This window comes from Pleurodeles waltl, chromosome 10, assembly GCF_031143425.1.
Source record: "Pleurodeles waltl isolate 20211129_DDA chromosome 10, aPleWal1.hap1.20221129, whole genome shotgun sequence".
Classification (NCBI taxonomy): Eukaryota; Metazoa; Chordata; class Amphibia; order Caudata; family Salamandridae; genus Pleurodeles; species Pleurodeles waltl.
In genome coordinates this window covers 732313305-732336462 of record NC_090449.1, presented here as the reverse complement: position 1 = coordinate 732336462, position 23158 = coordinate 732313305, and the positions used below count along the sequence as shown (strand labels likewise).

Below are 23158 nucleotides of genomic sequence, written 5' to 3'. Positions count from 1 at the left end.
CAAATTTGACTAATGTGTACAGTACAATGCTCTGGAGTGACAGTAGCAGATTTTATGACATGCTGCATGCAATGTTTGTGGACATGTGGAATGCAAGTTGAACAAACTGTGGCCCTGATTTATACAATTTTTGCAACGCATAACCGTCATTTGTTGACGCAAAAGCTGCACAAACTTACAAAAGACAACTTAATCTTGTAAATCAGTGCCACTTTGGTGTCAATAGATGATGGTAATGCGACACAAACAAAATTATGATTCAGGGCCTGTGAGTGTACCAGGAATGGGATGTATTTCACATGCTAATACAAGTAACCAATGTAGTCCCCAGTTTTTAAACCATGTCTGAACAGTACTCATGGCCATACGTACAAAGCTCTTCCTAACCTCTGCTAATATCTTAGGCCAATATTTCTACTTCGTTTGTGCAGCATTTGCATTATTTCTGGATGCAAAAGTATAGCACACTTGCTACAATCAAATTTCTTGTGCCAATTTCCATAGCTGTAGCGTAAACAAATGAAGCAAATGCAACACAAAAAAAAGAAAACACATCTGGCCCTAAGCTCATTGTTTCTGTGTGTTTACGTCTGGACAGATAATCTTTCACATGGCCAAACCCAATTGTGCCAGGATGCTACCAGATTGCAGTAGCACAAAACAGGTTCATCTCGTGGCTTTTCTCATCATGGGATCCCTGCTCTTTATGAATGCATGGTCACAAACTATTTATTAGCATGACGTTGTGCAAGGGACCACTGACTTCTTCCATTATACCCTTTAAGTGACAAAATAGGTTGCTATTTTACTTTTGGTACACCCCTGCTGATATAGTGCAGCATATGTACAATTGTTAACTTCTCAGTCTGAAGGCTATCACAGACATGGTGGTATGCTAAGATCAGCAGGCCAGCATTCCTGTGAGTGCTGCCATTCCCAAGGTGCTTTCAAATAGAGACCTACCTCATCAAGATTGCAGAAGTAGGACATTTACTAACCCAAGTTTTAATTAGCGGACAGTGTCAGTTCAGTTGTATTACCACAGATCACCTAAATTGCCAATTCTAAGTTAATGCATGTGGCAAAGTGTGATTTACAATACCTGATATAGGTACACAGGGCCCAGAGTAACACATTTCGGCCCATAATAATAATTTTTTGGAGACGCTTTTGCGTTGTTTTTTTAAGCAAAATCAGCGCAAACTTACAAAATACAATTGTATTTAGTAAGTTTGCGCTGCTTTTACGTCAACAAATGATGCAAATGCGGTGCCAAAAAAGTATAAATATGGGCCTTCATGTGCAATGACTAAACCTGTGCCCATGCATTCTGTCACGGATGATCAAATTAGACACTGTCAGCATACAATTTGTTGCTGTTTTGAATCAGATAAATGGCCAATCCATGTTTAGCGTAACATTGTCATCAAGTAACACACAGGATCCCTGCCATCATGTTGTCATGGGATCATATACGGCTCTGGGTACACTGCTAATGTGGCATATGTAACCTACGTACAACACTGGCACACATATAATGGACCATTGAAAGCACAATCATTCCTGAACGCAAATCAACCTACATGAGCATCACACAGTACCTCATTGTTCCTTGATGCACAAGCCACAATACCTGAGTCACTGGTATTGCAGTGCACCAGGAATGTGGCATTGCATGTCTCTCATAATTACAAATGATGAAAAGGAGTACCCTCTAGAATGAATTAAGCACAAAATTGAGTAATCATATTTGGCACTACATGATTGTTAGGTCTAGTGCATGTGTGCATATGTGTGTCTATCACTCACTAGAGTGACAGTGTCAATGCATGTTTGCAGTAGTATGTCTGTTGGTGTGTCTACATGCCTGAAGTGCAGCTCTATCATACAAAATGTCACACACAGTAATTTGTTGTTCCAAGTTTGGTACAGTGAGCAGACATTGAGCACATATCACCCTTCCATATTTTACAGGTGGACCAGCCCCCTATACAATTGTTGAAGTGGCTCAATTTGCAGACCCAGACGTATCCAGTAAGTGTTAATATGTTTGTCCTGTGTTGTGTTTGCAGCTGTTGTGTGATTGACTCCTGTGTGTTGGAGTCATTGCAAAGTATGATGTGCTGGCACGTGATCTGATGTGTGACTTGACTGGAGGTTGACATTTTGTTCCACGTTAGAGTTAGACATTCTGTGGGGGACAGTCATATATTGGGAGTCAAGTGCTGTGCTATAGGCATGGGCAGGTGAAGTAGGTGATTAGTTGCTACATGTATGCCAATAATTAATTTGGAGGTAGCCAGTGTCATAATTTAGTCAGCAAGTTATACCCTGATTCACACAGACCAGTGATGCATAAGTTTTACCCACAGACTTGAGCATCCCTGTTAAGTAATGAACATGTAGAACTGTATGGGTGACCTTCCGGCAGCATCTAGCTCCTCATGTTGTACTCCATTTATGTGGCACTTGAGTGAAATGTCATAGGCGTGCATGCAGGTCAAGGCCAGGTGGGTGCTTGCATCAATGTGCTTGATTTTGGAAATGTGTCAGTGAGATCTAATGATGTTGACAATTGTCTGCAATTAGAAAAATAAATGTAGATGTGATTGTCCAATGGTTGACTCAATTCTAGTTGGCAGGCCTCCTTACCTGTGGTAGACTGACTAAACCCATGTACAGCTGTCCAAAGCTTCATGGTTGTCCTTGATGTTTGAAAGCATGTGTTTCATGTCCATCCCCCCTGAGGCACAGAGTTAGGTCTAGAAAATATGTGTACCTAGGTGTGATGATCACAGTGTAGATGACAGACATGTAATTCAAGCATTCATGTGTTCCAAACAAAAAGGCCCCTCATGATTACCAACTGCATACCGTCCTGGCAATTCCATATACAAATCACAGGTCTTGTGTGCCTTGATTGTGATCCTGAAGATAGTTATTAGTCGGCCTGGCACATGTGGAGTACTTGCAGCATTTGTTATGTGACTAATAGCAGTACAAAGATGCACACTTCATTTAATTAAGTACACACCTTGTTGTGCATTGCTGTGCTGTTAGATAGTTTATGGGTAGGCTGTGTTGGCATGTCATTCCTCAGGGACATTCTATCATCTGTACTGTGATTTGGACTGTATGTGCTATTTTTGATGAATTGTTAGAATATCATCTGTAGATGTATCACACAATGATGTCACTATGGTTTGGCTTTCTCTATTTTTACAGTTGCCAACATGAATGCCCAGGAAATATGGGAATTTCAGAGGCGGGCAGTGTGTTACCTCCACATACTGGATGTGGAGGCTGGGTTCCGCAATATGGCACGCAGATATCGCCATGAGAGAGCCACAGGGGTATGGAGGGCATTTGCCCAAGGGGGCTAGCATTGCCCACAACTGACACCACCACCACAGCTCAGACCACAGTGGCCCCAGGGATGACAGCCACTGTAGCAGGTCCCTCGACTTCGTCAGCCCCGGACCCACAAGCAGCACCTCCTGCACCTCCCCCTCCAACCACGGCACCGGCATCAGCACCAGCACCAGCACCAGCGCCTACAAGTGGTACACAGACAACCCCAGATGCTGTAGTGGACAATCAAGATTTACAGACACTAAAACGTGACATGCAACGAATGTTGCGCAGGATGGACAGGCTGCAGCAGGAGGTGGCCCGCAATAGTAGGAGACTGTGGGGTATTAAGAAGATCCTGCAGAGGGCCAATTTGTGACTTTTGGATACTCATCCATGATTTCCTCCCCTCCCTCTTCTTTCATCGTTCTTTTCTTTAGTGGGTTTAGGGGGCTTAGTGTTAGGTTAGAGTAGGCTGTTAGTTTAGTTAGTATAAGTGGGTTGGGGGTGGAGGGTGTTATATTATTACATGTTTTGTTGTGGGGGATGGTGGGGATGATGTTGGGGTTTATGTGTATAAATTATTATTTTATTTTTTTAGGATAAGTTAGTATGTGTTTAGGTTAGTATATGTTGTCCTACATGTGTCCCGTCACAAAAGGGGGAGGGGGGATTGATGTTTAGAGTGTTTAGTTGAATGTGGTAAGTAAGTTTAGCTTAGGGTGGTTAGGGCCAGTTGTGGGTAATGTCTAGTTCGGATAGGTTAGGTTATTTAAGGTGTTTCCCCTAGTTTAAGTTTCCTTTATTACTGTAAAATAAAGTTTTAGGTACTCCTTTACAGTATGTGTCATATGCTTTGGGATCAGGGCCTTTGCATGGATGTACAGTGTCAATTTAGTATTTGCATTTGTGTTCCATCCTGCATCAGAATCCCATTATTGGCATGGTTATTCTCACTTCCAAATGAGCTGTCACATTGGCAGCTCCAACAAAGCTACTTCTCTATGCATCTGCCATCCATTGCACCCACCACTCAAGGTAACTATGGTTCCCAATGTGTTGTAAAGGTTGGTGTGTTTTTAAATCTGTCATCGTTTGAGTCCTGTATTGGATTCTTGGCCACTGTGGGACGTCTGCCTGCAGCCTGATGTTCATGTGAACCCTGATAAGGTGAGTGATGTTCTAATCTAATGAAGTTCTGTGTACATAACTCACACCTAGCATTTATTACACTGTACTCCCAGGTTACATAATTGTCCATACACTCGTACACATCCATTGCTGCTGTATGGTGTGTGTGTGTGATTAACGTTTATAGTCAGATGTCACATACATAAAGATTGTCTTGAAGGGAAAGCTCGCCACATTGAGTTTCATCTTATACATACTTTGGAGCTGACGTGTTTAGTTCTACATAGCATTATACTGTTTGTTATCTTACAACTTCAGAAATAAGCCTAAGGAAGCACAAATAATGATAAAATCCAGACCCCAGTGCATAGTTATCAGCCCACATTCTTACTATACTGTTATATTGACATTCTATGGCCATTGACATGTTACATACATCACAATCTCCTACACAGTAGATGTGTCACATTACACAGAGACAAAGTGGTTGTGTAAGTGCTATTTATTTTAAAGTGCTGTAGTGCAATATTTACATTGTCCAGGATTGTAAGTCCATTATGTGACGCCTTCTATTGTGATGCAACACAAGTGCAATGGTGAGGGACATGTCATTGGATGTGATGTGGTGAAGTGTCATTCAGTGCAGAAGAACATGAATTGCCAATGAGGTAGTGAGAGACAATTGCAGTGCATAGCGGTAAGGTAAACAGTGTGCTGGAGAACAGTGAATGTTACCAACTGTAGGAAGACTGGCATGTTAACAAGCACAGGACCTAGGAAATCCGTGCCCATGTGGCATGGACTTGTGCTACCGGGTACTCCTACGGGTGAAGGTGATCTGTTCCACGTCTTCATCTTCTGATGTGTGTGTCGTCTCCTCTGCCCTTGGTGGTGGTGGGTTTGAAGGGGCAACACACACTTCAGTGTTTGAAGACGTGGAGTCAGAATTCCCGGTAGCTGCCAACTGTGGGGCTATTAAGGGCATTACTGCAGCAAGGAGGAGCTGCTGGTTCTTGAGTATAGCAGCTACATCACTGTGGTAGGCAGCCAGGTCGGCCCTGAGGGGGTCATGATTGCATTTCTGCACACGATGAAAGGTTTGGGTTGCCAGGTGTTGTGGCAACTCCCTAACTGCTGTGGTGATATCCCTCACACATTGTTGTCGTCCTTGCAGGAGGGATTGAAGTGCTTGCATGGCTGCTGACTGTTCTGTAGATGACATCATGCACATGCACATGCGCATCCCCTCAAGGCTGGCTGCCATATTTTGCATCCCCACTCGCACCTTCTTGGTCAGCTCCCGCTGTACTCCCACTACTGTCCTCTCAAAGGTGGTACCAGTGTCCTCAGAGTCCTCAGCTGGGTTGGAGCTGGCAGGTCGTACCACTGGGGTGGTGGGTGGGTCCTCTGTGATGGCTGCTGCATCTGTACTCCTCCTTGCGACTGAAGGTGGGGTCTGGAGGGTTCCAAGACATCTTGGTGGGTCTGCTGGCTATTGTTTGTCAGCTCCTCATTCATGTCATCAGGGAAGTCCAGGACAGGCATATCTACAGGAGAGCCATCGTCCTCTGCAAAGAGATATTGTACAATTAGTGTGTCTGTGCTGTGGTAGTTGTAATGTGACGTCACTGACTTCCTATTAGTGAGAGATTGTAATCTTGGTTCCTGTTCATTGTTCTTGTCATTAATATTAGCATTCTCACAGGCCCATGCCCCACCTGCATGTCACATGTAGTGTAGGCAGTTTTCAGAATTGGTCACATCCTATAGGTGTAGGTTCTGTCGAAAATTGTATGTTGCAACCTTCTTGTCATACTCAACCCTCCCTCTACTTCCATTAGCATGGTGAGACCTTGCAATGGCTGTGGGTGTTCTGATGCCACTTGCACCACACTTAACAATATGGGACTGACCCAGTCTCTGATATTTCACATACACGTATACGTTGCTGAGGCCAAGCACATACTATGTAGAGCATTGGCATGGCACGATACAGGTGTCAGCATTGGTAGTGTGTCCTGTTGATGTTGGCGAATGTGTGCTACATTGGATTGCACTGGTGGGCCTGGCAGAGTTCCATTTCCTCTTATGACTGTGCGGGTGTGTTTAACTTGCTAGTCACATATGTCCTCCCCTCAATGCTATTGTCTTAGCAGTATGACAGTTGGGATGTTGCAAGGTGGCATTGCAGCTACTGTAACACAGGCATGGGGTGGACCCTGGAATGTGCAGCATGGGTATGACATTACTGCTGTGTACTTCATAATGTAAGTAACAATACCTGATGTTTATTGCACCTACAGACATGAGCTTTTGACAGTATTTACACTTTGTTAGGAAATACGGGGGATTGATAATGTCGTCATCCTGAACCCTCTATTTGGGTGTGTTTGATCCATGGGCACCTAACTGCCATTTCTTACTTGACCAGTACACACAGCACAGGTGGTAGTGGTAACTGTTGTACATGGTACATGCCACTTGCGGATATGGCCTGAGACTGGAAATTGAGACCTAGTTCATGCTGTGACAATACCATCGGTCCTGTGACAGCAGGCCAGTTTTACATTCTACCCTACCCTTCTGGACTGGCTTTGCCTTTCCAACAGCCTTGGCATGGCAGAGTACCCCCATGCAAAGGTTGTTGGTGTAGTGTTATGCTGTGCCTCTGGATTCCCCTGCACAGCCCATGCACCCGTGCCGTGCCCCTTTGCCCTTTCCACTGCCTGATTTCCATGGCTGACATGCATTGTGTAGTAGGTATGTACCTCCCCCTGCTTGCAGTTGACAGTTAGGCATTTTTGTCCCCCTTGCAACTTACCCTGCATCAGTGTTGTTTCCTGGTAGTCTGCGCTGTCTTGTCCTTTAATTCCTGTGACGATATCCTCTGGGATGACGGCTGCCACCATCTCCTCCATCTAGTCCAGAGCCTCCTGCGGTGCTGGACTCCCACCTCCAGTCTGCAGTGCTGCCTTCCTTTTCCGTGCCATTTTTTCCTTGGTCCTGCGCTTGCAGTCATGCCAGTGTTTCTTGCACTCAGTGAATGTTCTCCATACTTCTGCCACACTGTTTATCTTGTCCACAATTTGTTGCCAAATTGCCTCTCTCCTCCCAATTGGCAATTTTGAGGTGACAAAAAGTTGATGCTGGTGTTCCGTCGCCTCTTTCACCAGTATTTCCTGCTCCTCTGCACTGAAACAACACTTCCTTTTCTTCGACACCACAGCGGACATTCAACTGTGGTAAACCATTGGTGGCATACACACCGGCGCGGTCAGAATGGCCAACCAAATACAAAACAACACAACATTGGCCAAAACTAAAATCACACTCCTGACACTCATACACACAACACGCACCCACCCACAGCACTATAAAAAACTCACCTGAATTACACACAACGCTTTGCCAACACGAAAAGACTGCAATAGCTAGCCACGCAAATCACAGAGACAACTACACATACACACACCACAACCACCCATACATCCGTCACGCCCTCCACATCCCACATCCCACCACATTACTCAACACCCTCTGCACAACACACATCACACAACACCCATGTCCCCACTAAGGCACCCCGTTTCACAGATGAGGAGCTGCGGGTCATGCTGGAGGAAATAGGCAGGGTAGAGCCACAGCTCTTCGAAGCACAGGTACAGCAAATCTCCATTGCCAGGAAGATGGAGCTATGGTGGAAAATCGTGGACAGGGTGAACGCTGTGGGGCAGTATCCAAGAACAAGGGACGACATCAGGAAGCAGTGGCATGACCTACAGGGGACGGTCGGTTCCGTGGCAGCAAGGCACCAGCTCACCATCCAGAGGACTTTTGGTGGACCCCCACCTTCTCCCCACAGCTGACAGCATGGGAGGAGCAAGTCGTGGCAATCCTGCATCCTGAGGGACTCACTGGAGTAGCCGGAGGACTGGACACTGGTGAGTCAATATTTACTACTTATCACCCCATACCTGCATGCCATCTCAACCCTCACCATCATTCACATCACTCCACTCCATCCCACACAGTGCACCTACACATGTGACTAACCCCAATGCCAAGCCCTGCATGCCATACCAATGCATGTACAGCCCTGCATGTATACCCATCACTAAAGCATGCACAGTATGGAGAACTAACAATCCCACCATACATCACCATACACAAACAAAGGTGGCAGGGCAACAGCAACGATATAGGAGAAGCTAGGGATGTACAATATGTCACAGATATGAAGCATAATACATCACTTACATACCCACAGGTGCCCCAGCTAATCTCAGTGGGGAGGAGGGGCTACGACTATCTAGTCCCCCAACAGAAGATGCCCCCATTAATGACAGCAACTCTGGACTTCTGGATCTGGATGAACTACCTTGCCCATCAAGGACCACTGGTCAGTCGGCCACCCCTGCCCATTCCCAGTCCACCACAAAGCCTCCCCCCTCAGTATCCAACACCACAGCACCCACCCAACATCCCTACACCACTGCCCCGAGGACACGACAATCAGCAGTGTGCCTACCTGTACAGGGACCCCAGTCCACACCCCACAGCCAAGACAATCAGGGTCCTGGGGTCAGTGGCAGTGGGCACATCGTTCAGGGAACACAGGCACAGGGGGACAGGGACACTTGGAGGACAGCTGTGCGCCGGGGACGACAGCCCAGGAAACCGACGCTCCAGGAGGCACTCACTAATGTACTGGGGGCTTACCATTAATCCCAGGACAAGATTGGCCAGATACTTAACAACATGCAGGAGAACATGTGCCTGCAGGAGGCACACCATCAGAAGATCAGGGAAGATTTGCAGGCCCACAACACCACCATGGTCTCCATAGCAGGGGTGCCGGCTGATATGGCCAACATCATGAGGGAATGCACAGCCCACCAGCGGGCCCTTTCTACTAGCCAGTCAACTGAACAGCTCACCACATCTGCTGCAGTTAGGGGACAGGTGTCCCTGCCACAAGACCCACAGGCCACCAGCACTTCTCCCCCTGCAGAAGGTGAACCACCCCGCAAATGTTCCCTGTGACCCAGACAGATGCCAGAGACACTTGCCAAGACCAAGAAATGAGACCCTCCTAAATGTCCACCTTGTGTTCCATTCTGTCACCTTGTCCACTATGAACTGTCATTGCTCCCCTTCTTATGGTCCCTTGGACACTGGACCTGTGCTACAAACAGACTGAACCAATACCCTGGACTAACCTCTACCATCACCCCATTCCATTGCACTGTTCCTTCTATTTATTGCACTACAATAAACACCCTTGAACACAACTTGAGTGATAGTGCTTTATGTGATGAAAATGTGCACTTATGTTAACAGCTACATCTTGTGCAATTGACATGAACTTTCATATAGTATAAAAATGATGAGCTGTGGCCGTCTGTAGTTATGAAATCAGTGCACAGTAGTAATAACACCAATATCTGCAAATAGAGAAGGCATAGGTGACAGTCAGTTGAGATGCAAAGGAAGTGACTGCCATCCTGCTACAGCTACACTGAAAACATACAAGTTAGAGGAATGGTCAGTTCCACTGTCTTACTAGTGTGTCATTAGAAGTACTGCCATATTACTGATGTTCTGTTGTCCACATCCTCATCCTCTGACTCCTCATCTTCACTGTCCTCAGGGTCCACTGCTGCCACAGTGGCATTTCCAATCTCCTCCTCCTGCAGATAAGGCACATGTCGTCTGAGGGCCAGGTTGTGCAACATGCAGCATACTACAACTATCTGGCAGACCTTCTCAGGGGAGTAGCACAGGGATTCACCTGTCAGATGGAGGTATCTGAACCTGGCCTTCAGGAGGCCGAAGATACGTTCTATGAATCACCTGGTTCGCCCATGTGCATCATTATACCGATTCTCGGCCCCTGTCCTGGTATTCCTCACAGGTATCAGGAGCCACGATAGGTTTGGGTAGCCAGAGTCACCAGCAAGTATTGAAGGACAAACATTAGCCTTACACAATGGTATAGGGGATAACTCCTGAAGGCATACACTGACACACATTGGGTGGAGACTCTGGCTCACCTATTAGCCACACCCTGTGCCTCTGTATTTGTGGCATCACATTTGGGAAGCTGCTACTCCTCAGGATGAAGGCGTCATGCACCGACCCATGATACATGGCAGTGACGTGGGAGATGCACTGGTCCACTAGGTACACCATTTGCACATTGAGTGAGTGGAAACTCTTCCGATTCCTGAACACCTGTTCATTGTGGTGGGGGGGACAAATGCAATATGTGTCCAGGAAGTCGCCTAAATAATATTAGGAATATGTCTCATTGCATAGAAGCCAACCTTCACAGTGGCCAAATCTTCCATTTGGGGGAAAGCTATTTAGCTGCACGTGTTTGACCAAGGCAGACAAAACCCTTGCCAGCACTAGTGAGAACATTGGCTGTGACATTCCTACTGCCAAGCCCACTGTCAGTTGGAAATAACCAGTTGCGAGAAAATGGAGCACTGATAGAACTTGCACAAGAGGGCGGATTCCAGTGGGATGACGGATAGCTGATATCAGATCAGGCTCCAATTGAGTACAAAGCTCTGTGATTGTGGCCCAGTTCAATCTATAGGTCAGTATTATGTGCCTCTCCTCCAGTGAAGCCAAGTCCACAAGGGGTCTGTACATGGGGGGTTGCCTCCTCCTCCTCCTCTTAGTCCTTTGCAGTGGTAGGTATCTAAGGGACACAAGAGTGAGAAGGGTGTCACAAACTGAACAATGGAACCACCACCCCAGTGCAACTGGGCATGTATGTAATCGGACAATGTGAATGGCAATGTATGTACAATTCACAGCAATGACGCAGTTTATAATTTCTGATTGTTGTTCACTACCATGAAATGGCGACCGCCTGTCCTGTAAGTATGGACAGGTGGAAGTGATGTAACTCCATCAGCGTTGGTCGACATGGCCACTGCCGTGCTATTCCTCATTGGCTAACATGAGGCTCTATGGAGTACAGCATCTAATGAGGATCACCGGCGGCGGTGACTGTGTACACCGCCACGGACGTGACTGCCATTTTCTATCTATAACCTCGCTTGATTCCACAGGACAGCACCTACACTGCGTGTGCTGCTGTGACCTGCGCTTGGATCCTGCCATGGCCGATGTGACCGGGGAAAGGGCCCCAGCCTTCACTCCGGAGGAGTTAGAGAGCCTGGTGGATGGGGTCCTACCCCTGTATGGACAGCTGTATGGGCCTCCAGGCCAACAGGTGAGAACACCATGGGGACGATGCATTCAACAAGGTGTGGGGTATGTCTGGTGGTAGTGTACATGCAGGGCTCGGGTGATGTGTGTGCCAATGGAGATGGAAATGTAATTTGTGGGCCATATTTGTGACAGGCCGGATTGTATGGTTAATGGTGGCCTGCTGTCTGTATTACCTCAGCAGATCAGCGCCCATCAGAAGAAGGGATTGTGGCGTGTCATCACCAAGGACATGCGGACCCTGGGGTTCTATAGTAGGCAGAGCACTCACTGCAGGAAAAGGTGGGAGGACCTGAGACGTTGGCCCGGAAGACCGCAGAGGCCCAGCTGGGGATGGTCTCCCAATGAGAGCGGGGTGCCCGTCGGAACATGACCCCCCTGATGGCCCGCATACTGGCGGTGTCCTACCTGAAGCTGGATGGGCGCTTGAGGGCAGCACAGCAGCCACAAGGGGGTGAGTACAGTGAGCGTGACAACAATTTTTGTTCGCTGGCATGGGATCCTGGTGGTGGGTTTCAGTTAGTGTGTGCCCCTTAATGACAGCTCAGACATTGTTGCGTGGTCCAGGACAAGGTAAATGGGTATATAGCAAAATCTTGTATTCCAGCTAGGTGCATTCCAGGTCAGACAGGGCTTAGTGGGTCCCAGGAGGGATGCATTTGGCGGTGGTTGGCTCTCATCTTGCTGTGGTACCTAGCCAATGGAATGCCAGTGCAATGCATAGTTCCAATCTTGATCCCTGTGTGTGATGGTAATGTGTATGCCATCTGTGGAGTTGGTGCTGTAATTGACCCAGTGCTCCCTTTCTCTCTCTCCCCTATTTTCTTCTGTCATCCTGTCCATGTGTGCATTAGCATCATCTGGTGGAGGAGCAGGGCACCGGCGACTGAGGGAGCTGCATCCCACAGGACCCAGGAGGCAGAGTCCACCGACGCCAAGGGGACCAGTGGGGCGGAGGGCGAGGGGAGAACCTCAGCAGAGACAAGAGGTGACAACACTGACTCTGATTCCTCCTCCGATGGGAGCTCCCTGGTGGTGGCAGACACCTCTGGAAATACCCCAGCTACAGGTACAGCCACCACCACGTACCAGCACCGCCCTCCCAGTAACCCCCAACCGAGTTGCCCGTGCCTGCTCACCCAGTGGGGGAGGCATCTCCTTCGCCCCAGGCACCTCAGGCCCTGCCCCAGTGAGCCCTGCTTCCTTGAGTGAGGAGGCTATTGACCTCCTGAGATCCATCTCTGTAGGGCAGTTAACCATAGTATGCAGCAATGCAATGTGTTCCTGGAGGGCATCCACGGTGGCTTGGCGGCCCTACAGAGATCATTTCAGCCTCTGGACTCCTCTCTGATGGCAGCCAGTGTCCCTGTTCCCACCGTCCCCCCTGTAACTACCACTTCCCAGTCCTAGTCTCCTCAACCCCAACCCATCCCATGCACACACACAGACAAGCATGCACACAAAACATCAGACAAGAGTAGCACAGTCAAACACAGGCAGCCCGCTTCAGGTCAGAAGCACTCACACAAACAACAGACAGTTGCACACCCAACCACATCCACTGCCGCCACTGTCTCCCTCTCCTCCTCCTTCACAGTCACATCTGCACTCACACCTGCATGCACTGCATTACAGCCACCACCACCATCACCACATCATGCAACACACACACCTCACTTGCAGATACCTCCACAACATTCATCCACGCGTCTACTTTGTCCTCTCCCACCCTGTCTGCCACCCCTCCTGAAAAAACAAAGGCATGCACTCAGACTCCCAACAGCCATCCACCTCACACATGCACACTGTCCATGCACCTGCACCCAGGTCCAGCAGACGTACACCTTCAACAACCACCCTCAACCTCCACTCCCATCTTTCCTCCCAAGTCCCGCCCCAACGTACCTAAGAAGCTTTTCCTTGCCCATCTTGACATCTTCCCTCCCCCTCCACCCCCACTCTGTCCGTAAGAGTAGGGTCCAAACAACCCAACAAAGCACCTCAGCCAAACAGTCTGCCACTGCTCCCATCAAATCCTCAGCTGCTGGGACAAAGGGGCCACAGAGTGTGACGGCTGCCACTCCTACTATGAGCACACCTCCGCCTCAGAAAGGGAGGACTGGGGGGGGTGAAAACCAAGGGACAAGAGATGGGGACAGTGGAGGCACCTCCTAGTCCTGGAGGCAAGAAATGTCCACTCCACCAGCGAAGAGAGGCAAGAGGCCCCCTCCACCAGCAGAGGGCAAAGAGCCCTCACCTCCAGCAGAGGCAGCCAGGGTAACAGCTCCACCAGAAGTGGGCAAGGAGCCCTCACCACCAGCAGAGGCAGCCAGGGCAACACCTCCACCAGCAGTGGGCAAGAAGCCATCACCTCCAGCAGAGGGCATGTAGGCCACCCACCAGAGACAATTGGGCAAGGAGCCCCCTCCAGAACCAGTGGCCACGTTCCCCACTTCAGAGACTGTGGCCTTACACTCCCCACCAAGGACAATTGGGCAAGGAGCCCCCTCCAGGACCATTGGTCATGTTACCCACTTCAGAGACTGTGGCCTTACACTCCCCACTAGGGACAATTGCGCAAGGAGCCCCCTCCAGGACCAGTGGGCATGTTCCCCAATTTAGAGACTGTGGCCTTACACTCCCCACCAGGGACAATTGGGCAAGGAGCCCCCTCCAGAACCAGTGGGCATGTTACCCACTTCAGCTGAGGTGCCCCCCCCCCAACTCCCCACGAGGTGCCTGCCCATTTCCAACCTGATGCCCCTGCACAGTGGAGTCTGGATAATGTCAGGAGTCAAGTTGGGCCTTGGACTGTGCCCTGTGGCCATGTGGGCCTTTTGTACTTTGGACTGGCCATTGGACCTTTCTGAACATTGACGGATACTTTTGTCTTCGCATGGACAATATGGTGGCTGTTGGAATCAAATAACAGTGTCACTTAAACCTCAATGTGGTCCTTGTTTAATTAGACGTGGGTCCTGTGACATTGGTTTTACTCTGCAGCTGGTTGTGTATGGTGTGTGTGTGAATGGTGTGTGTTTGGGCGTGTGTGTGTCACTCTCCTTTTCCTCCCTCCCTCCCTTGTGTGCTAGGCGGCTGTACTCACCGTCATCGTCTTCGTCGGCATTAGTGTTCCAGAAGGACCATGGCATAGAAGAGCATCAGGAAGTCTTGAAGTTCCGGTTCCATGGCAGCGGCGGTCTCCTTTGTGTCTCTAATGGTGAGTCTTTTGTTTTCTATGCAGTGTTTCCGCCAGGCATTTGATGGCGTTGGTACCTCCCCAGAAATCGTGGTGGTTTGCTATGTCATAATATGGTGGCGGTGGTACCTTGTCTTCTGCCTGACTGTTGATGGCTACTGCCGTGGTCAGTGGTGTTAATGCCCTTGCGGTTGGTGTGGTACATTGGTTGTCTATGGGAGGGATCACAATCATGGTCATAATTTGACGATAATTACTGCCAGACTGTTGGCGGTATTACCACCACTTTAACAGTCACCGCCAATGTCATAATGAGGGCCATAGTTCGGTACAAGTGCTTACGAGGTTAAACAGTGAACATTCTGAAGAGAAGAATCAGCTGAAGTCGGTATCCTTCTAATGATTATTAAGTACTCGTGATCTAGATGATTGAAAACCTTCTGTATTTTTATCCTCAAGCTGCAAGCCTGTGTTCACAAATGGCTACTCAGGAAATTCAAGTGGCACATCCCTACTCCAATTATCAAGCAAGAACTAGTGTACAAACACAAATTGAGAATGTTAATCAAGCGGTACCGAGGTAAAACAAACACTTCTATATAAGTCCCTGATCCATGACGCCTCAGGTCTTCTGTATACAACCTGGCATAGAATGCAGTATCCATAACAGGAGAATAAACTCAGGTCCTAAATTCTCATGACATAAAATCTGAGTGTAGGCCAGGGTACATAATTGTGTGTGTTTACAGTATGCACTGTAAACTTTCTGTCTATCTGTTCTTCCCGGAATCATTCAGGTGCACACGTGAAACTAGTCATTTGGCTGGGTACCTTTTAGAGGGAAGTACGTTGAAATTCCACATGGCAATACTCCTCATTTATCGTCCTTCTCATCTCACACGTATATGATTGTGCTTAGATGCCAGCGAGCCATAAACTGTAAGGGTCCCCTAGCAAACACATTGCAACCACCACTCTTACACATGGGAATAAGAAAAGTATGCCGATTAGTTCTCACCTAGCACCCGCAGAATTTATACAACTTGGAGAACGAACAAGTTTACATGAATGATATTACAAATGCTCCTTACAGTGTTCACTAGGATTGTAGAGAGTCCAAAATAGGAAAGTGAGCGGGGGGGATGATGTGTTTGTCTCATTGTTTAATGGCTACCCCCACACGAAATGGCATTTGTTAAATTATTTTCAATTTCAGGACGTTAAACTACCTCCATGTATCGTTCTTACACGACCATGCCATAAACCCCATAATACAAATGAAGAATGGGCTACTTGGCATCCTCATACATTAAGAATTTCAAAACATATGACTTAATTAGACATGCGAGAGCCTCTTATGCGCACAAGAGCAGCAGCATTTGAAGTCCTCACTCAAAACAAATTACAGGCTACTGCAAACGTGTTACTTATGATGTGGGGCAAGGCCCCCCTTCTCTTGCATATGTAGGTGCTGAGGTATTTCTTTACAAGCATTGGGGCGAGTGTGACTGTACATGTGTACTCTGTACTCTGTATCCTCGAAGACCGCCAGTGTCAGCTGCCACTTTGAGGGGGCGTTAGTAATGTCTCCCTAATCTTTGTAAAGGTGTTGACGTGACCCAAACCCTGAAGCCCCTTAACTGCATTTTCTTCTTGGCAGGGCCCTGACGTGTCCTCCAACCCCAAAGGCCCTGAACTGCACTTCTTTCTTGGTCGTTGTAGACCCTCTTTTTGAGGGTTAACAGACACAAAGCCTCAGAGAAATTTCCCTAATACACTAAAGGGCATATATACAAGAAAGTGGTGCATCAAATATGATGCGCCACTTTTTTCGCATCCCCCTACCCGCATCTAACAACACCATGGTTGTGCCGTATTTACAATACAGAGCACCATGGCAGTCGTTAGCACAATAGCATCAACATTTTTGATGCTATTGTGGCTCTTCGCTACACTAGCGACAAACATGTTGACACTAGGGCAGCAGAGCACAGGGAGGTCCATTGAATATAATGGGTGTGTCATTTTAACACCTGCTCTGAGCAGGCGTTAAAATGACGCAAAAAATGGCGCATTGAAATCTTTTAAATTTCATTGTGCCATTTTTTCAGGCCTCCCTGCTCCAGAATGCCCCCCTTGCATACATTAAGCCTGGCGCAGGCATAATGTGGCGCAATGGTTACAAAGTGGCGCAATACAAGCATTGTGCCATTTTGTAAATATGGCGTGTCAAAAATGCCTACCTAATGCCATATTAGCATTAAAAAAAATGACGCTACTGTGGCACAAGGGGCTTGTAAATATGTCCCTTACTTCTCTATACCAATGAACTCCGAGACTTATCTTGGTAGAGTGTCAGGACCTCACATGGTCACTGGGGTTATCCATCCCAATATTTCCATAAAGCCACAATCTGTACACTGCCTACTTGGTGGCAGAAATTCTTCTCCAAGCCAGAGAGGTGAATTGTACTAACACATGTTCCTCAGCTGCACAGGAGCGGCAGACATTGGGAGCACGTTCCAGGCCAGTTCTCCCTTGCTGCAGCATCGTTCTCTCCTGTTTGCTGCCTTTTTCTCACTACCTTCTCCTCCCCTTCCCCTCATTTTCTGAGTGCTTTCTCCTGCTTTCTGCCTCATTTTCACTGCTTTCTCTCTCCTTTCCCTCTTTTTTTCCGAGTAATTACTCCTGCTTTCTGCCTCGTTTTCACTGCTTTCTCCCTTTTTTCCCCTCTGTGTCTCTGAGTGTTTTTTCCTGCCTTCTTTTCTCTGCTTTATATCTTCTTTCCCTCCATTTTTCCTAGTGCTTTCTTCTTCTTTTGCCAAATTTTCACTGCTTTCTCCCTCCTTTCCCCCATTTTTCGGAGTGCTTTCTCCTTCTTTTGTCTTGTTTTTTGCTGCTTTTTCCCTCCTTTCCCCCCATTCTTGAGTACTTTCTCCTGCTTTTGCCTCCTTTCTTTCTCTGTTGATTCCTTTTTTCCCCATTCCTGGTCCTGAATGTCGCCTATTTTCCTGCCTCCCGCCTAGCCCCACCCACTGACTCCCAGCACCCCTCCCTCTTACCAAGACCTACTCAGGGCGGGCATGCAGCAGACTCATGCAGCAGGCATGACACTGCTGCACCAAAGGCAAGCCAGTTTGCTCCTGTCTACACCTGGACCTTGCACAGTGCCAAGACCCCTAGCTCTTCCACCACATGAAGATACACTGCCGCTGACCTCCGAGGTATGGACCCCAGATGCACCAACAAGTGCTGCTGCCATTCATCCCTGAGTACCACTGCCGCCTCACCTTCAGCACAGAAGCAACCAGTGCCAACACATCGACCGAGACCACCATGACACAACTCCAATGCATTCTACTCAGTGCACCTTCACTATTTCAACATGTTACCAAGGTCTGGGACACAATCTCCTCCCTCACCCGAATGCCATTTTCCTAATGGAAAGCTGGCTCAACCCTGCCTCTGCACCAGGCATCACCACCTCCATCCCTGAAGGTTACAAGATAACTCACCAGACCGAACTAACAAGCACGGAGGCAGAATCGCCATCATCTACAGGGACACCATCTGCTGCACGACATCCACTGATTACCCAACATCTGTAATGGAACACCTCACCTTCCAACTCTACACAGACGGAAAAAGCACCGTCAGAGGTACCCTTTATTACAGACCACTAGGACCCCACCCCAGCTTCTGCAACGCCATCCTGGAGCTCCCCTCCATACAAGCAGTCGACTCCAAGCACTGCACATTCCTAGGGGACCTCAACTTTCACCACAATGACCCCAGTGATGCCAACTCCACTGACCTCCTACAAAGCTTGAGCAACATTGGCCTCAAACAGCTCATCACCCACTCTACCCACATCTTCACCTCCAGTGACAGAGTCAGGTACATCCACAACACACCACTCACCTGGTCCGACCACCACAGAGTACATTTCACCATCTCCGGACCCACATACCCGATCACTGTGCTCCCCCAGATCCACTCGAAGAAACTGGAAAAAGGTAACAAAAGACCAGTGAAACAACACTCCCCACTCCAACCTCCCACACTCCACACACGACCCTCAACAAACAACAAAGGGCTTCTCCCAGTGGATCAGAGAATGCACCAACATCATCGCTCAAGACAACCAAGGTCAAAAAACAAACAAAAGAGCAAGCTCATTCACTAAAGAACTACACTCCTCCAAATGCAACTGGCGACAACGATGACACACAGCTCATTCTCTCGCTGTCTGAAGATCCCTCCACCACAAAAGCTAACTTCCACAGATGCACGACGAATGTAGCGGACTGGATGAAGGATATCTGTTTCAAATGCAACACCAAAAAATGGAAGACCTCCTCTTTGGGAACAAGACCTCGCTATGGACTGACACATGGTGGTCCACAGAACTTGGCATACCCCTTGCAACGCCCTCAACCTCAGCATCATTCTGTATAACAAACTATCCATGAAGAAAACAAGTCAACGCATTCTCATCCGCCTACTTCCACACCTTTTGCTTGCTCAGCAAGATCTTCAGGTAGGTCCCAGCAGGCATCAGAGGGACCATCACCCAGGCCCTCATCACCAACAGACTGGACTTTGCAAACACACTCTATGTAGGAATCTTAGCACGCCTCCTGAAGAGACTCCAGACAATACAGAACTCAGGGGCAAGACTTGTACTCGACCTCCCCAGAAGGACTCGCATCACACCCCATCTCACAAAACTACACTGGCTCCTGATTCAGAAGATATGCCAGTTCAATAAGCTTACCCATGCCTACAAGGCCCTGCCTGTCCACCAACTGACCAGCCACCTCCAATCAGCTTCCCTCTCCCTCGCAGACACCCCCAGATCCGTTGAGCCAACAGCGGAGGACACTCCTTCTTGCACCTGCCAGCCAAGGTTTCAAACAACCCCCCCCCCCTGCACCTCAGGACTGCACCATCATTCCAGAAATTCAGAAGAGAATTAAAGACATGGATGTTCATAAGTGCATTCATCCATGCAGCACCATATAGCTCCAGCACCTCGAGACCCTCACTGGTGATTTGCTGTGCTCTACAAATTAATGATTGATTGATCAGTTGAATGGGACCAACTGACAATGCAGATGAACTTCCCTCATTGAATGCTCTGTTGTGTGATTGTTGTTCGTACATTTAGTATGAGGGGTGCAACAAGACAGCCTTTAAAAGGCTGTCTTTACAACGTAGTGCCTCTACCACGCATCATTTACCACACAATACCTTTACGAGGCAGCACCTTTACCATGCATGCCTTTACAGTGAAAGGTAATTATTAAGGGTGGGCGATGAGCTCCACTCCACTAACCGAGCCATCAGAGTTTTTGGCAGTCCGCTTGGATCACAGAGTTTGGCCAAAAACTCCGCTAGCCCTGAAGCAGAGCAGAGCTCACTGCACTAGTGTCGGCCCATAACTGGTTTGCAGTCCAGTTATGGGCCACACAGGGCAAGCACAGACAATCTGCATTTGTGCTGTGTGGCCTATAAGTGGGCTGCACTTTATTCTGCGCAGTCGCTGTGTCGGCGTGCAGCTGCTCCTGAGGGGCTGTACCGGCACCAGCTCCAGATCCAGGCTTTCCTCTTTCACTGTCCTCAGTAGCTCAGGGGCAGTGGGAGGCAGAGAGCCAGGCCGCTGGCAATGGGGATCCTGGACTCAGATAGCATTTGAGGCAGGTAAGACCGGCCCCATTTCACTTTTTCTTCTGTGTGCACTTGGGGGCCAGCACTGGGCGTGGACTCTATTTGCATATGAGGGGGAGTCTGTGCTTGGAAAAAAGGAAACGTGCAGTCAGAGCTCCACTTGAAAATACCCTGTCTCCCCAGAGTCCCTGAGAAAGGAAGTGGTGTTATGGGATATGGGGCTGAGGCCAGCAGGGAAGCATCAGCTGCTGAGCAGTAGTCAGATATGTGTGGCCTGAGAGAGAGCCTTAGAACCCAGTGGCAAGCAAGGCTAGGCACTTTGTGAAAATACCAGGCTGCTGGTTGTGAGCTGGTTTGCAGCTGACTAGTGCTGGGCCCTCAAGAAACTGCGGTCTGAGGCTGTGTGTAAGTGCAGAGGAAGCGATTGCAAGTCTGGTGCAAAACAGGGAGTGTGCTTGGCCCTCCATAGCAAGTTTGTGAAGGAGTGCAGTTGGTGAAAGGAAGTGTGCAGGCAGAGACTTGAGCCCGATCTCTGCCTAGCGCTTTCGAGATCTAGCACATAAGCCAGGATAGTAGGTAGATGGCACTACGCCACAAGCAGAACTCCCCGGAATTCCACAGAGTTTTTAATCAACTCCGCAGAATTCAGTGGACTAAAACGCAGTGAGCTTTGCCTGGGCCTAGTACGTATATTTAAGGTATGTGTGTTTATTTATTCATATACATATTGTTTACTTACTAGTGGTCTCCAGTAGGTAGTTATAGTTAGGAATTGTTTACATAGAAAAAGCTTTTTTGACTTGCCTATATTTTTAGCACCATTAGATAAATATTCACAAAATTTTCCAAACAAAGTGTTGAGTTCGTTCATGTTGTTCATGGCAAGTTTAAAGATGATCCGTCAAGTGGTGGCTAAGAAAAAAGGGGGGGTCATAAAAAGTGTGTTTCCTATGTTAATTCTTTTAGACTCTTTCAACACGCCTGCAGCCCAAATCGCTGGACGGAATTACAACAAACTTGGCAGCAAAGTAGCTTTTGGTTCACAGTTCACTCTTTAAAAAAAAAATTGGTGTAAATCCATTTCGTAGTTTTTGAGATATTACAGGGAAAATAAATTTGTATTTCTAGACATCAGTCCTCAGGGACCACCACCTCATCGATGTTACGTAATGAAACTTTTTTGAGGGCCACACGTACACCCCTCTGGCCCCAGGGACCACCAGCTCCTTGGGACAAAATTAAATAAATATTTAGCAGGGAAACACAGACCCACTGGGCCCCCATGCCCCAGGGACCACCACATCCCTGGGACGACATTAAATTAATATAACAGGGGCAACACTGACCCACCCCTGGCCCCATGGACCACCACCTCCCAGGGCTACAACATTACAATAAAGCAGGGGCTGCATGGACTCCATGGGCCCCAGGGACCACAACCTCCAGGGGCTACATTACATTAATATAATGGGTGGCCGCGCGGACAACTCCGGGCCCCAGGGACTGCCACCTCCGCAGGGCCAAACAATTACTTTAAAATAGAAAGGGGCCCCCCTCCCTAGGCCAATTTTGGCCCCTGGATCCCCATCCCTGGGGGCCTGGCCACATGTACATGTGTGCCCTGGCCTCACCCAGAGCATCCAGTAAAGACTTATAAGCGGCGGGCGTCTCAAGGCCCCGAGGTCCCACTGGTTCCTGGCTCCTGCGGGAGCCGGCATTGCTCCCACATGGCGGGAGCTGCTGCAAATAGCAACTCAGTGTGTGCAGGAGCAGTATTTTCACTATCCCCCGGGGCCCGGCCACATGTTCATGGGAGCCCAGTCCCCTACCCAGGGCGCCTAGTAAAGACTTATGAGGACCGTAGCGGGAGCCTCAACGTCCCCGCAATCCTGCCGACTCCCGTCTCCTGTGGGAGCCGGCATTGCTCCTACATGCAGAGAGCTTCTGCAAATAGCAGCTCCCTGTGTGCGGGAGCAGTGTTTTCATCTCTCTCCCTGCCCACCTGTTCGTGGGCAGGGAAAGAGATGAAAACTCTAGTTTCAGCAAGCAGAGCATTTTTTTAAACTGCTGGTTGCTGAAACTCATGCTCTAAGGTGACTACAAGTTGCATCCTTGCCATGCACTGCTAATTACCTCGAGATATTACAGCACTCATGACATCATTTATAACACCATTAATAACGTCTCTGTAACATTTGCAGTAAAATTACTGATGACACAACTGTGTATGGCGAGGGCACAAATTATAGTTACCTTAGGGCATGAGCTATAGTTTGCAAATAACTCTAATGATAAATAACTCTAACGATAACAACTGAATTTCTATGGCTATATATACATAAATATCAGCTACTGTTGGTAGGTAGCTATAGTTAGGACCTAGTTTCCATAGGGAAAGTGTTTTTGGCATGGCTATATCTTTGGTGCCATTTAATGAATTCTTGGGGCTTGTTGTGCATGGAGAGTTTCGGGGAAACCCATCAAGTGGTGGCCGAAAAAAGGGGGGAGGGTCAAATAAAGTATGTTTCCATGTTAATTCCCAAAGGATTTTGAACATGACTA

The 23158-nt window shown here is 48.2% G+C and overlaps 1 protein-coding gene across 1 annotated transcript; it reads right to left on the bottom strand.

Annotated features, from left to right (window-relative positions):
- Positions 1 to 17397: 17397 nt before the first annotated feature.
- On the bottom strand, positions 17398 to 17910 carry LOC138262449 (uncharacterized). The gene has a single exon (XM_069212341.1). It carries the CDS (start codon positions 17908 to 17910, stop codon positions 17398 to 17400), a length of 513 nt encoding a protein of 170 aa, XP_069068442.1.
- Positions 17911 to 23158: the final 5248 nt, after the last annotated feature.